Here is a 15,946-nt window from a genome sequence, read left to right as displayed (position 1 = left end):
TTACTGCTCTATAACGTAAAAGTCTGTAACGTAAACCAAAATTCTATCCTGTAAAAATGAAAAATAGTTTAAAATATCAGTTAAGTCATAAATAATTTGCAGTGCCATTCCAAGGGACTATCATGTGATAATTTTTCGAATTGTAAGTGCACACCTGCGCACCCACGCGCATTATCAGATTACACAGTTCATCTCTTTATTGTTACCATCAATCGGTAATTCTAAGATCATTAGTAGCAATTTTTCGAGTGGTTTTTACTGTTCAAACGATAATAGTTCGCTGAACTATTATTACGATCATAACGAATACAAGAGTAAAGGTAAAAACTGTATTTTACCTGCAATTAAATCGCGCCTGTTTCTCTTGTGGTAAAAGTATTTAGAAAATGACCATAGAATTATAGACAGGGAGCGGTGCTTGGCATATGAACTTATGTGAACTATGAACTTATATAAAAATCTGCAATTGTATTGCATATGTCAAGACGTACTGCAACTAATTCAAGGGATTTGCGATTGATTAAAAATGGTAAAGTGCGTACGTGGTACACCCAAAAAGTATTCCTCTTGCCACATGGGGACACCTTACATCTCATTGTCAATCCATCGACGGTGTAAAACGCTTGACTTCTTCCAAATGAAGGAGGAAACTGTACTGATTTGGTTTAAAATTTGAGGTTACCGAATGCCAGATTATTTGAGAACTAACGTTGTTACGCGAAAAGTTTTGCTGATTCTTCATTTCCGAACACATTGAATATAGCTGAATCGGGCCAACTCTCGGTCCGTTTGAATTTTTCATCGGGCAATAAATCGGACAGAAAACGCAATACAGCAATAGTCGCGTGTCAGATGTTGGATTGAGACCATTCGTTAATGAATATTCCATCACGAAAAGATCACGAAAAGATCACGATATTGACGATATCGACGATATCCACGATATCAAACACACATCAAACAAGTGAGAACGCGGCGACGAGGGTGAGCAGCGCTATTAACGGATGCGCGATCAACTAAATTACTGTGAAGTAGCGTTGCGATCGCTTACGGAGATCGTTTGAAGCTTGAAAATAATGAAAAGGCGATAGATGGACTGTGATCACTGTGATGAGGAAAAAGAAAAGAGCGAGAGGGGGAAGGACATGAAATATGGCGGATGTTTTGTTTGTGTGCACTCGGGATGTATTGCCGCTAAAATAGCAATGTTTACACGTTTATATTTAACGTGGTGCGAGTGAATGCAAAAGGTGTACAACAACAGAAAATGAACGCTACAAGTTTATATGTGTCAACCTGCAGATTAGTTTTACAAGCTGATTCTGAGGATGCTAATTCATGGACAGATTTGTATAGGCTAGTTCCTTACTTAAGGCAAAGTTTAAGCTGTACGGTATGCTCAAATTTATTAATCGAACCGCACACACCCACCGAAACAAACTGTCAGCACCACGTGTGCAAGAGCTGTAAAGGTGGTCGTAAGAAATTAAAGCCATCGTGCAGCTGGTGTAAGGACTACGACAAGTACGTAGAGAACGTTCAGCTCCGAATACTGTTACAGTGTTACAAGAAACTATGCGAATATCTGTCGAGCACCAACATATACCGCAACTTAATTATATCCATCTCGTCTAACAACCCTAACAACGGAGCGTCTACTATGGGGGCGTCTAGTCTTATGGAATTAATTCAAGAAGGCGCAGGATTCAAAGATGAATTCAAGAGCAACGCGGGACTCTCTAAGTCGGCTTACAGCATACTGCCCTGTATTTATACAAGTACAACATCCACCCAGACTCAAGGGAATTCAATACAAACCACAGAGAGTATATCCCCAGTTATTCCTGGTGCGTTATTTCAAGTATACTTGTTTCTTTGTGTAGAACTTCTGCAGAAGTGCAGTTTCTACTCTCGATGCGAAAAAAACAAAACAATTTCTATTAATTGCAGAGTCCCCAGCGATACGAACCGTCTCTAATGGCTCTTCGATTTATTCAGTAATGTATGCCGGCTCGGGCAATAAAATAACAATTAAAAGAAAGGCTGCGGCCGCGGACGAAGTTGAACTGAGCCAGCAAGAAGTTGACGGTACATCGCAGAGCTCCATGGGGGCTGTTAAATGCATTCCAAGCTCTCACCTTACCTATGGAACTTCATCTCAGAAAAAGTCATCAAAGATCAGCAAAGTAATATATATTGTATCTAAGATGCGAACGAAAAAACAACAGATAGGGAGAGATGGAATAACAATTTCTTCATTACGCTACTATCTCGTTTCAGTCGGCAGGTAATTTTAAAAAACCAAGATCGAGTTCAACACGGAGTAAAAGAAAAGGATGCAGATGCGGCAATGCAACCGCGATACCTGGAAAATTAACATGTTGCGGACAGAGATGTCCGTGTTATGTTGAAAGCAAACCGTGTGTCGAGTGCAGGTGTAGAGGTTGTCGAAATCCTCACACAGCCGACGGGTTAAAGGTACATTGTCAAGTTGGTACCATAACTAAAAAATATCATATATAGCTGTAATTACCGTTAGTTTGTACAATCAACTGTCGCTACGTTTACAGATTCGTCCGCATATACCAGAGCTGCATAATCTTCAGTTGCAGTTATCGACGCCTGTAGATTGTGATTCTTTAGCTTCGGATCCATTGAGTTCAGTTCAACAGTGTCTCTCTACTTCTCCGACGACTATTCAAGTATTGAATGTTTATTCTACGCCTAGACTAGATATAGATAATGTACCTCAAAATTTACCGGCTGCACTCCTAGTTGGAGAAGATGCGATGGTCAGTACAGAAAGCGAAGCTGAAGATAGTGACGTACAAATAGATGTGTGACGATACATGTGAAGACGCGTTGATGGCGTCGTGTTAGTCGCTTTTGTAAAAAGTCTATTATTACGTTTTGATGAATATGACGAAATGAGTAGGGATTTTGATTTAAAGGGAAAAAAAATAACAAAAATGAAAAAAAGCATCCAAAAAATCTTTTCAACAACTCGTCGATTTTTGCATCATATAGGATTGTAAGTCACCGCTTACAACTCATCTATCGTCATACTGTGAATAAATTTATTTTCGTGACTGTCATGTTTCAAACGAAAGTGTTTTAAGAAAAAAGCATGCTTTTTCATACATTCCTCTCTCCAATCAATGAATACAAAAAATTTGTATTTCGGCTACAAATTTTACAGAACGAAATTTTTATTTTTAAGAAACAAATTTCGCAGATCACTAAAAAACTGTTTTGATAATCATTGATCTCTAAATCAAACAAGCACTGAAGCAAAACGGACAAAATATGTTTCCAATTTTTATATTTAAAAAAATTTACTACTAGTACCAGTGAAGTCCCGCAATTATGTAAACAAGTAAACCATCTCATCAAAAATAGAATGCACTACGTTCTATTAAATTGATTCACTATACTCAACATGGGACTGTTGAAAATGGAAGGTAGAAATGTTTTGAGCACACTGTAATGAAACTGTCGAAGCTTTTGTTTCTACAACCGTTGAGTAATTCTGGAACATCGACCAAAGTGCTTCAAAGACGTTGAATATAAAGTGCAATCCTCTAATTTTTATAGCGCAATCAAGAGTCTCCAGCATTACTTTTATCAAAGCTTTTAAGAAAACCAGAATGAAAAAGCAAAGGTGTATATTATACGTTATCATAAACTATTATTATGTACGAAATGATGAGATTAGAAAAATATGTAAAACTAGAAATGACGATATGAAAATCAGGTGTAGCCGATTAGAGGAAGAAGAATAGTGTACATACATATAAGGATGAACTTTAGCTGTCATAGCCAATTAGCTTCATAACTCATCGATAATTTTAATTGAAATTTAGTCTCGGGATTAACTTTCAATAAAAGAAGTACAGCGAAACCAGAGTTGGGAATTAGTTAAGAGGAGAAATGTGTTGGTTGGCTGGGGAATATTATTTGGTAAATCAATTTTTCTACACGGTCCAAAATAATCATCTACTATACCTAATGTTTAGGTATCCTAGTTATACATACCTGTTGTAAATAAAAAATAATGAAAATATTTAGATTTATCATTGTATAAAATGCTACTTTATATCAAAGACTTGTAGATTATATTTTTAGGGCAAAATTTGTTGAGATCTCAGCAATGGATGAATGCCCGCGGTTTTTAAAAAGTGTTGTCTTATCTAATTGAGTTGAGGAAAAATTCAACGAAAAATAGAAATAGGATTATCTCTTTCAAGAATTAGTACAAAATTACTAACAATTGGTGTTTTTAGTCATTGTAAAATATGTTATTATGAAAAGTTTTGGGAGAACACAATTTCCTTTCAATTAAAAACATCATGATGATAAATTTTTACGAGCTTCTAAACTGCAATATGACATCTTGAAAATAAAATGACCTAAATTCATGCGTGAAGTTAAGAATACGGTTACAATTAATTGACGGGACAGCAAATACAATTAGGAAACAACTTTTTAATTACATCTCTATTTATAAGATCTGCAATCTAAAGGATTACTTTTTTTCTATGATGAAAATATAGCGTTGTTGTATGTTGGTAAGAATAGTCCTCTGGAAAACAACGGCGAGATGATACCATCTATCAGAATATAGTCCACTATAAAACAAAAGATATTGGCACCAAATGTAAAACGAATACATGATTTTAAAAAGCACTCAAAAGTTCAGAGAATTCTAATTCTGTATTTCTTATAGATACGTTCGTTTATAAGATAACTTAGTACACACTTAGCAAGTTCAGAGGTCATACATAATTAGAAACAATATGCACCCAGTTTCCCAACTTTTTACATCATAGTCAATGTTCAAAGCTAACAACATATTTCGATCACTCTAATTAACTAAGCTAAATGAATGTGGAATTTGTGTCATATCGTGCCTTGTATAGTGGGCTAAGGAAAATTGTTAACTCGTGTCCCTCATATTAAGAAAGTTGATTAATTTTTAAAGCCGGTCTGTGGTAGTAGCAAGTAGCATGCTTCACACCAATTTGTTAACAAGACGTGAACACTCTGCACTTTTGATCGACTCCAAGTAATTAAAAAATCATCTAATTGTAAAACGTGTAAGACGAAATATCCAATTTACAGTGCAGTCAAATATTATGAGTGGCATTAACGCAGTTGCAAAAAAGTAATCTATTACTACAATTGTGTGCAACATGTCTTGTTAGCTGATAAGATTATTAAGAAAAGAGAAAAAAATATATATATAAATTCATCTTAGTAAGAAGAAAAATACGATATTCAGAAAAATTCATAAAATAAAAATAAGTGAATAAATAGCATAATTTGTAAAAGTTATATGTAACATGACATTTGTATAATCTGTCTTCAAAAAATGCACGATCACGTTATGTCATAATACAGAAAAATAACAAAATAAAACTATTTTACGTAGAAAATGTGTCTTTACAATATATCGTGTACTAACCGTTTCCTTATCCGTACTATTAAAAAGTTATATTACATCATGCTACGTAAAAGATAAAACTGATGTATATTGCAGTATTGTATACGTTGCTTTTGAAAGTCACACACATACCGTATGTATGAGCAGTAGAATAATAACATTGACATTCGAAATTGGTTTTGCATTTATTAGTTTTATTATCGATATTTGAAATTATCAGTCATTTGAAGGAATAAGAATTAATATTCGCCCAGCTCATCACAAGATGTAGATAAGTTAATACTAATTTAAAATTGCAGACAATAGATTGTGAAGATAGTGGAACGGGTATGTAACAGATTCTTAATTAACTGTATCGCAGAAAATAAACAGCTCAGCAATATAAACATCGTACTGAGCTCTACTGTTTTATTAACATGCATACGAGTGCATGATAATTGTAATACAGTACGCCGCGCGATAATGATGATTATTAATTAGTGAAAACTAACGCAGGCTATTTAATTATTATGTAATTACGTATAACTCGGTAGATTGTGCATCTTATTATTTATTATACGTATAAATATATCACGCAGACGCATTACAGAAAATATTAGATGTGATCTTTGCGATGTTTCTTTAAAATGAAAACGACAATGTTATTAATAATCAGATATAATGATCACCTTAAGGATTGATGTTAAAAGATTTTTATATTTTAATACATTTTTGCGAATTTCGTTTATCGCAAAAAGATGCCGATACGGCTAAGACTGTTTTCCATTTCCATTTTGATTCATTGATATTCTTTCAAATTGTTCTACTAGGTTGGGTTTACTATTAATAGGTTGGACAAAAACGAGACGAACCAACGAACTGACGGATACACAGTAGTTCGTTGAAATCCACTTTGTAACAGAATTTTGTTTCGGAGTTACTATTCGATATTTTTTTAATTTTGATTCAGCGCGAAGACAATAAGCAAACGCTTGTGAGTGAGTTTCTTCTCAGGCTTGTTCCAATAGAATTATTTAAAATTTGTATAAATAGAATATGTATAATATTTAGCTACGTAATTCTCATGCTATCATCAGAATGAACAAATAAAATTAAATGAAGTCTAATTGTTGCATACTGCTGTTTCCGTATGGGTGCCCCTATTATCCATGATGAAACTACTTGATATCCTGTTGCTTCATTCAATAATCTTTAATTATTAACTTCCTTTATTCATGTTAGCCATTCATTCCTTTTTATATTGGTGTGTTTATCGTTCGGGTGGGGTATTCCTTCGAATATATAGTTCAGGGATGATGAGTTGCACAACGGCAACCATGGTGTCAGCAGTCTTCGTTATGTAGAAATGTCAGCAGATCTGTAATGGAAAATAATAATTGATCACAAATTGGCGTATAAGTGTATTAAAAGTTCTTGAGTATAAATTTGGAATGATTAGTTGAAGAAATGGTACGCTTGATGAAAAAAGCACCTCATCATCAATCAATTACCTACTTTACAATATTCTTACTCACCAAAATGGTTTATAAGAATTAGGATAGCGTGTTGGTATAAATGTATTTAAATGGCAAGCCCAGTGGTTCCATCCCAATGTTTTAGCCAGATCTATACATTTTTCATCAATTTCTTTCAACGGTTTATCTTCGTAGTAGCGTGTCAACAGCTTTAAATATCGGCCATAGTGTTTATGAACGTGAGCATGCCACAAGGAAAGTATGATGACCTAAAAAAACAAATAAAATCGTAGTAATATAATAGATCGAGTAGAAATATGACAATTGAGAAGAGGAATCGTTATTACCTTGCTGTCTGTAGCTTCTGAAAACTTTAGAACATCTCTCCACGTTGCTACCATACTGTCAAGAAAACTATTGTGTTGCCCATCGCCTTCACCATTTTTAATGCTGTGAACATAGAGTCTGGCTAAAGCACACCCTTTTTTTACTAAAGCTTCGATTAAGCTAGTCTTTTGTTTTTCCATTGTCGTTTTGATTTTAGCTGCATCTGGTCGCTGGTCACTTTTCATTCCATAGTATGCTAAAAGCTTCTCTTGATCAATGGAGTTAATGACAACATCGGCCACGGTAACTATCTGGTTTGCGTGGAAAATTGCATTGTCAGATAGGTTGTCGTGCGGCACATGATGACGGGCCTCTGGTGAGTCAAGAGAAACTAACATGGCAGTATGAACAGGAAGATGATCTGGGAAGGCGCTCTTCAGCTCTTCGTATAAACTACTTGCATGTTCGCCAGGTTCTGTTGAAAGAAACAGTAGATTCATATGAAGCGAAACACAGTTAATGGGCATATGACAGATTAATGGGTTATGAATATACGAGGAGAAACCTGCAACCATGAGTGACACTGAAAACAATCAAGTTTTCAGGTGCTACCAATGAAATGAAATGAAAATGCGAATTTAAAAATATTTTGGTTCAAATTTTTCAAATATATGAGCAAAAATTCAAACGAACACAGATTTAGTTTACGTTTAAACTTCTTTTCTCTCTCAATTAAACACAATCGACAAGATGCCGCTATTTCCATGCATTCAACATATATCGAATCATAAATATCTCAAAGTGGTTTGGATTAATTGACAAGAAAATGTGAACAATGTTTGGCAATTTAGGCCAATTCATTAATGTTCTACACTTTTCACATCTGAAACGGTTGATTGGGAAACATTGTACAAGTCATAGTTTTAGTTACTGTGGACCTACAACATCAAAGACTATTTTGTAACAATTAGATAAACAGAGGTTTTGAGAAAACGAACGTACAGGTATTTCAATCCAATCTCACAGTATTCAATGGAACATTCATAGACAAAGAAAATTACAATATATTGATACAGCAGCCAGAATTAAAAGCAAACTTACTTATAGATGGAGCTATTGGATTGCAGAGTACCCAGAATGAAAAAATAATTGAGCGATCAAACAGAGTCAATGTAATTATTATTTTGCAAGTGAACATTTTCAAGGCTTTATGCGAGAAAAAAGAAAAATGTTTGGAAGCATGAACATTTAGTAGCAATTCAACTGAAATAAACCGTAGCAACGGTAGTAAAAATTAAAAACTAATGATTGACTTTTGAAATGATGTGATCTTACCTAATTTTGCTAACCAATTGCATTTAAGGTCCCGGGCAGCTTCGTTGTACTCATCCCATTTTGAAACTTTGTCTTTCTCCTGTTTAGTCGAAGGTCCATTAGCTTTTTTCGCAGGTTCGGATAAAACGTATTTGAACTGATGGTTATTGACTTTTTTGCCAATATCATCCTTGCAGAAAGTTAAAGTACCTTGAAGATATGTACCAAGCGTTGCACACTTTGATACTCTTGAAAGTTGAAAGATGGTATAATAGTTTACGAAATTAACTTTAATTACACCGCATTTGATACATCAATCAAAGAAAATGATACCTACTTGCTTTCATTCGCGAGGGGCGCTACGTACAAAGGTAGTGTTAGTCCCGGAGGTACAGTAGCACCCATCATTTTTTTACCACCCGTAATAGCCTGCGATTGGCTGGCAAAAACCTCCAGGGTAATTGGAGAGCTAAGTTTTTGGTTTAATAATATAGTCATGTCTGAAAGCCGTTCTAGCAATTCTTTCTTCTCGTGTCGAACGTGCATCTTCAGAGTATAGTCACCTTTTTCCATTTTTTGCATCGTGTACTACAAATTTAATTATTTCTACAATAACACTGATACCAAATTGTTTAACAAAAGCGATAGAATTAGATATCACGTTGATTGAACCGATAAAATGACCATAAGCGCTCACCTTGGACGGATAAGCATCTCCGCAACTAAGGAGTCGCTTGTTGCAATCATATATCATCCACAGCTGACTCTCATATTCACTTTCATAAAGCAAATCACTAAGCAGCGCTGCATTTGGCGTTACTTCAGTAGCTTTAGCAACATGAAAGTTATAAGTCAATTGCAGTTCGTAGATTTGACGGGCAGGAGGAATGACGTCACGTGATCGAAGTGGACTTATCTTTGATTCGATAGGTCTAGGATGGAGAATAAACAGAATAATTGAAATAAAATAATTGCGACTATTGTGTTTATTTCTCATTCTTTCCAAAGTATGCATTAAGAAGATTCCTTCATTACTCATGACTTTTAAATCTGGTCCATACATATAAAAAATTAATATTTACCTGAGCACTTGAACAGAAGATTTGAGAGACACAACTGGTACGATCTCTTCATATCTTAAAGAAGTGCGTACTTCCATGCGATTTATACCATCACCAGACTGCATAGTAAGGTTCCCAGATATCATGTGTACCCCGTGGAATTCGATTGAATAATCAACTAGCATATCACCCAAATTTGCCCAATACTTTGCAACAACAACTTCCAGGATAATATTGCCCTAATAAAATAAAAAGTAATCATTAAAAAGGTTAAATTTATAGGAATGCAAATATTACATGATGACATTATTTGGATAAAACTAAATGATTAATTTTAATGTTCTTACCTCAACGGAAAATCCATGGCTCGTTTCTGACTGAGATGTAACGTTCGTCATTTTATTGGTCTCAAGAGTCTTGCAAACTAATTTAGGTTTTAGCTGAACAGTATGAATGACAAATCTACCATTTTTATCCTTCTCCGTACCTTTCAATCTTAGAACTGTAAAGACAAGCGGACATGATTTTGAATTCTTAAAAAAAACATTATTTGTATGAAATACGATTATATCAAAATTTCATGACGAATTTACATTTTTGATTGGTATTTCACCATTTTGTACACCATTTCAGAATAATAAATTGATTGATCCATAATCCCCATTTGCGATACTTCGAAATTCCGAATGATAATAGTAGAATAGTTTCATTTAGTATTGATATCTCACCAGCCCATGTGGCATCATCAGGCACAAGTATGAAATGCCTATGAATAGTATTAGGTTTGAAAAGAACGTTTGTAAAATGAACGTCAGGAAGAACAGCTGTCTTTGGTAGTGTCATTGGTTGGACAACGGTCACAGGGACTTGGAAGACTGGTCCCTTCTCTACACAGGTTACATCGTAGGCCCGAATGCTGCGTAATAAAAACATAGATGCATGTTAGTTGCACGAAATTGCACATTTGCATTTCGGTATAAGATAAAACATTTTCAAAAGCTTCCAACCAGATTTTACTAACCTTGTTGCGTGCACACCTTCAGGTAATAAACCAGATTCTACTCGGACGGCAAAAGCACGGGGCATATGCATTAGATCTAAATGCGTTGGAAATTGTATCCAAGAGGCATCAGAGACCAGGGATAATCTTAGGTTAAAGTTTATCTTTCGAGATGGCTCTGTAGAAGAAATTGATGATGAAGTACTACATCTATAATCACCTAATCAATATTGTATAGAAGATATTTTAGTTTTTTGCAGATGATTCTGGCCTAAATTATTTTTATGCTAGTCCCCAAGTTTAGAAATATGAAAATTTAACGAAATACCAAATTGCATTGATTTTGGTTTTTTGCAGATGATTCTGGCCCAAATCATTTTTATGCTAGTCCCCAAGTTTAGAAACATGAAAATTTAACGAAATACCAAATTGCAGAATTCAACTAACTTTAGATACTAGTAAATAAGTCCATCACACAATTGAGGGAACGATTTAGCTAAATATATTTAGAACATACCAACATTGTCGCTGTCCAAAAATATTGGCTCAACAGTGACTGGGCAATCTTTAGGTCGATCAAGAACACCACCTCTAAGATGAATTCCTTTTGCGTTATTTAAGCTGCATGTAATAGAGAATCTAACGTCTCTTTCGGGAGCACCAGAGTAGGAAACTAAATGATCGAACGCGCGTTCTACTTGCAAGAGACCTGAGCCTTGAGCAAAATGGTCCATAGTGTCTATGTACATGGCAGAATTTTGAAGCGCTCTCTTCATGCTGTATGGTGAAAATGGTATTTTCTTGGCCATAAGACCCGACAGCAAAATAGCTGAAAAATGAAAAGAATTCATGTACGGGTGAAGAAAGAGATACAGATCACGGGTGATGTGTTATTTGAAAACAATCTTACCTATAGCACCTGTAACATGGGGACTAGACATGCTTGTTCCATTCATGAGCTGACTTTTCCTGAGAGTAAAGTTAGGCACACTTGTAATAGCACCTCCTGGAGCACAGACCGTGATGCCGACATCTCCATCAATTGTTGGTCCTCTGGAAGACCACGTGTAGGGCATTCCTGGCATTTTCTGCCGTAATGAATACTCGGCAACCATCATATCCGGGGAAACATAAGCTCCAACGCCGATTATGTTATTTGAACTAATGTCAGGAGGAGACCCTAAGTAATTTTAATGTATTAGACAGGGTTAAATTATTAATTTTATGATTAGATCTTCATAGACAAGAGACAAAATTATTATAATTTACCGATAGTGCACAATGCAGGACCGTGATTTCCTGCTGATGACACCCACACAACCCCGTATTTGTCGATGACTTCGTTCATGAGCTCCCCTACTCTTCCAGCACTTGACCAATGGGCATGTTCTCCATAGCTTGTGTTAATGACATGTATTTTTTCTTTCCGTTGCATCACTCTAATCATTGCTCTCACCAGAGCAGTTCCAGTTTCCATAGACTCAAGACGACCATCACCAATTGTTAATGAAACTATTTGAGCTCCTGGTGCTACGCCATTCAGTTCTGGACTTTCAGGGAAGTGAGCTGCAGCTATAGATGCTACGTGGGTCCCATGACTTGCTATAATTAGATTAATGAATTAAATGAGATTAGAATATCAATAAAATAAGGATGATGAATTTTCACAGAATGCAATATCCATATATGAATTTAAAAGTTGATTAGGGGGGAAATTATTGTTGAAAAGAAGAGACACTCACAACACATAGATACAATTTCTAGCGTATTCCCATCGTCGTGGACATTTATTGTAACGTTCAGCTGATCTTCTGGAGTCAGAGGAGCATAATTTCTTGTGATTGAGTACTCTCCGAGGAAAACACCTGCTTGCAAATTGCCCTCTTCTGATGTATCAATGCAAGCTCTGTTCAAAAAATTGTAAATTATATTTGGTAATTTACTGGTTCTCGAACAATACCGGTATGTTAAACATTTTAAAGCTCATTGCAAATATAAGTAATGAAATCAGCTGGTTTAGTAGTACCTCCATATTTTTCCATCATTGAAAACTACACAATCATATGTAGGTCCAAGATCATGATACTTTTTTTCCAAATTATTTAAAATCTCAACTCTAGCTTCAAGTTCTTCTTTCTGCTGTTTATCCTCAGGTGTAGTAGGCTGAGGGTTTTTAGCTTCAAACTCCTGTTAATATATTTCAGCGCATTAAATTTGTTTCTGCAATATATATATTCTCTATACCTGAATACTTCAATTTGTAATGAGGTCACATCCATCGACACGTTACGCAACATAGCAATTGATTGACTGAAATGTTTTGTCATGTGCCAAACATAAATATAGCACAAAATGCCGATCAATGAAAAAGTATTGCTAAATAATCGGCCTGGTTTGATAACATCTGACATAATTTGACCGCTGTAATACTGACCGAGTATATTTGGATCTCATGATCTAAAATTATATCTAATTATAGTAGAGAAAGGTCATTAAAGGAAGATACGAACACGTTGCATGAAATAATATGTCACATTCATAATTGTTTTCAATTCAAGCAGACAAATAGATATACTGAGAATCGACAAAATATTAATATTAATGTATAATATTCTTTCACAAGTAATTCCTCGAATCTCATTACTATACCAGCAAATCAATACCACTTTTAGACTTGTGATTTCACACAAGTCATGATTTATTCTGTAGAATGAAATAATAAGCTTTCATTACCTGCAGCTGTCTCATAGCTTCGGTGAGAGCTGATTTTTGACCGTTATCCCAAAGCCGCCCTTTACGATCAGCCTCGATCCTCTCTCGTAATTTACTAGGGTATAAAGAGAACGCATTTTTCACTCCTATGTGGTAATCTCCGCTAGGATTATTCCAGTTTGAAGGTATCTGTGAATAAGGTCAGATTTTGTTCCCAAGATATTATAACATGTTTCAACTTTTAAAATTGTTCGGTGGAAATAAAGAATTGACAGGAAAAACAGAATGTATGTAGGCAAGTTGTTTTTAATTCAAGTACTAAAGTCAAAGGATAAACAATGAAAATTGCAATTTCTGTTATCCGGTAAATGATCACAATTACAACCGATGCATGAAATTTTTATTAAAATAATTATAACAATCGTTATTTTTTTTACTGACAACAAGAAATCACAGACTGTTTACTATTATTTTTGTTACTGTACCAAGTTTCTCATAAAGACTTAGTAATAAGTGTATAATAAATGAATAAATTGCTGGAAAATTTATTGCTAAATTACCTTTAATTTCCGTCCAGTAAGACCAGTGATACAGCCGTCCGTGCTCTGAACCACGGTGCTCGTATCAACATCACCGGCTCCACTACAATCGAACCTTTCAATGACTTTTGGTTTTCCATCACTTGTAACCTGTATCAATTATTAAAAGATATGTATGAAGCGTGATACGATTATTACACAATATTGCTTGATAAAAAATAATGAACGAAACGTAGATATATCTATGAAACTACATGAAAGAAATAATTCGCAGAACTGATAAGAGGGAAAAACCTGTTTGGCCATTCAGAGAATTCATTCAACTTTTGTTAAGATGTAAACAACATTCCAAGTCGCCACATGTGTGAATAAATGTTGCTCAATGACAAAAATGTGTTTCGAATTTGTAGAATAAGACTGTGGAGCATGGATTTTTATTTTCAACCGTTTCATTGAAATAAATTTATCATTACAAATATAAAACGAATTCGATATTTTGATAACTTAAGAACATTAGGGTAAATTTCAATCGAGGAAAATACAGGGAAGAAGAAATTAATTTCACAAGAGATCGAGGAAAATGAAGCAATCAATCCCGATCACAATGAACAGATAAAATATCCAACAAGAAAAATGATGACTTGAAGCTTTGAAAATCTAGCCTCAAAAATATTTTAAATTTGTAAATGTACCTGTAGTCCTGGTGCGCCGGGATCGACCCCTGAGTCGAGTATAGCAATTGTAATTCCTCTACCATCGTATTCGGGATATTTGGTTAAGAACTGCGTGACACCTGTCTCTTTTTTAGGCAGAAGACCCCACACAGGAAAATTACAATCAATTACGTCGGCCATCTTTCAATACCCACTACCGCCACGATCACGAAACTACAGTGGCATATGCTGCTTCTTTTGTTTCGACACAGCCTTTTATAGACCGATGACTTTTTCGCTGCGCATGCGTCAGCCTTCGCAAATCACGCTTTCCTTCCAAGCATTTTTTAAATGCCTGTCAAGTTGAGTAAGGTTAGATTTGGTCAGGTGAGGTGCGATTATATTCATTCCAAACAGAGGCAGGAGCAGCAGTGACTGGGGACAGTATGGATGTAGGAATAACGTTATATGCAAGTCACAGTGGAATAACGGGATGAAGCGCCGTTTATAAGATTGGTATATCGCTGCAGCGTGGTGTAAACCTCTAATCAGCGTTCTCGATCATTGTCATTCTTACTGGCGAGTGGCGAGTTACTGACAGCTGTAAGAAAACCGGTTAATATGCAACTAACATACCGACAGCAGCACACATGTTGACACTGACGCGACGTCTTTCAAGTTACATGTGGTAATGACACAACGCATCGCAGCCCGTAATAAACTGGGCTTAACCGGCGATGTCCTAATTTACCGACCAGTAAATGCAAATTCCTCGAATTATCAACTCGCACTTTGCCTACCTTACCCCTTAAAATGTCATGAAATAGTGTACTAAAGTACTAATACACTAAACATAAGGATTTCCCAACGCTTCCACTTACGATTTATTGGGGGTTGGATTACAAAACGTCGCCCTAACGAACTGGATTCATTTTAGGTAAGAGAAAGAACTCTCGGTCATTTATCATTAATGTATGTTTCAATGTAAGTACAAAATTATTGCCACCACGAAAAAAAAATAAATATCCGATTGGTATCACGTGGCAGCACTGAACTGTATTGGTATGGAGTTCAGTTCGTGGCAACGATCAAAAATTGGTCCTGGCTGTTTCTATGATTCCGAAATCTCAAACTCATGCCGAGGGTACATTTTGCAACGGTAGCTCGACTCAATTAAGTTACGGAAAAATTGTGCGCCAAATACAAGAATATTTCAACGACGTGATATTGTACGCGCTGGTCTAAAACCCGTGCGGCTATTCTCCGTTACTAGGGAGGTAATTGACTTTGATTATAAATAATTGACTCATTCAATGCGAAAATCGGTTCGTCAAGAGAATTATGTAACGATTTGCGTTCCACGGGTTTGAAAGCAAAAGATGGACATTTTTTAATCAATATCAAATATATCGTCAATATTTTGTCAATAGATTTTAGCGGAAT

General features: G+C 35.5%; 2 protein-coding genes across 3 annotated transcripts; one reads left to right on the top strand and one right to left on the bottom strand.

Moving 5' to 3' along the window:
- The first annotated feature begins 1,141 nt into the window (after positions 1-1,141).
- LOC124405753 (E3 ubiquitin-protein ligase MSL2) lies at positions 1,142-3,326 on the top strand. Its single transcript, XM_046880922.1, has 4 exons — positions 1,142-1,847; positions 1,951-2,186; positions 2,281-2,478; positions 2,571-3,326. Exons 1-4 carry the CDS (start codon positions 1,268-1,270, stop codon positions 2,841-2,843), a joined length of 1,287 nt encoding a protein of 428 aa, XP_046736878.1. The 5' UTR covers positions 1,142-1,267; the 3' UTR covers positions 2,844-3,326.
- Positions 3,327-5,616: 2,290 nt separating this feature from the next.
- On the bottom strand, positions 5,617-14,762 carry LOC124405752 (tripeptidyl-peptidase 2). 2 transcript variants are annotated; one of them, XM_046880920.1, is made up of 19 exons: positions 14,543-14,762; positions 13,872-14,000; positions 13,333-13,500; positions 12,626-12,786; positions 12,342-12,505; positions 11,869-12,201; positions 11,510-11,779; positions 11,117-11,428; positions 10,621-10,777; positions 10,328-10,515; positions 9,947-10,101; positions 9,621-9,838; positions 9,236-9,470; positions 8,876-9,126; positions 8,560-8,786; positions 8,326-8,337; positions 7,245-7,699; positions 6,958-7,166; positions 5,617-6,800 (listed from the first exon to the last, which is right to left on the bottom strand). In XM_046880920.1, coding segments are annotated over exons 1-19 (3,807 nt in total). In that variant the 5' UTR covers positions 14,705-14,762; the 3' UTR covers positions 5,617-6,799. The 2 variants fall into 2 exon arrangements, with proteins under 2 accessions (XP_046736876.1, XP_046736877.1); XM_046880921.1 differs by lacking the exon at positions 8,326-8,337 and having other exon boundaries at positions 14,543-14,761.
- Positions 14,763-15,946: the final 1,184 nt, after the last annotated feature.

This window comes from Diprion similis, chromosome 4, assembly GCF_021155765.1.
Source record: "Diprion similis isolate iyDipSimi1 chromosome 4, iyDipSimi1.1, whole genome shotgun sequence".
NCBI classification, from domain to species: Eukaryota; Metazoa; Arthropoda; class Insecta; order Hymenoptera; family Diprionidae; genus Diprion; species Diprion similis.
The sequence above is the reverse complement of the archived record's forward strand: the minus strand, read 5'-3'. Positions and strand labels throughout refer to the sequence as shown.

What these genes read in the sequence shown, in the direction of transcription:
- LOC124405752 (XM_046880920.1), bottom strand. Translation starts at nt 14,704, where the DNA reads ATGGCCGACGTAATTGATTGTAATTTTCCTGTGTGGGGTCTTCTGCCT. An exon ending in TTACTGGACGGAAATTAAAG is followed by an intron (nt 13,501 to 13,871) that starts GTAATTTAGCAA and finishes CCTTATTCACAG; the next exon opens with ATACCTTCAAACTGGAATAA. An exon ending in CCCCTCGCGAATGAAAGCAA is followed by an intron (nt 8,787 to 8,875) that starts GTAGGTATCATT and finishes TCAACTTTCAAG; the next exon opens with AGTATCAAAGTGTGCAACGC.
- LOC124405753 (XM_046880922.1), top strand. Translation starts at nt 1,268, where the DNA reads ATGAACGCTACAAGTTTATATGTGTCAACCTGCAGATTAGTTTTACAA. An exon ending in TATATCCCCAGTTATTCCTG is followed by an intron (nt 1,848 to 1,950) that starts GTGCGTTATTTC and finishes TATTAATTGCAG; the next exon opens with AGTCCCCAGCGATACGAACC. An exon ending in ACACAGCCGACGGGTTAAAG is followed by an intron (nt 2,479 to 2,570) that starts GTACATTGTCAA and finishes CTACGTTTACAG; the next exon opens with ATTCGTCCGCATATACCAGA.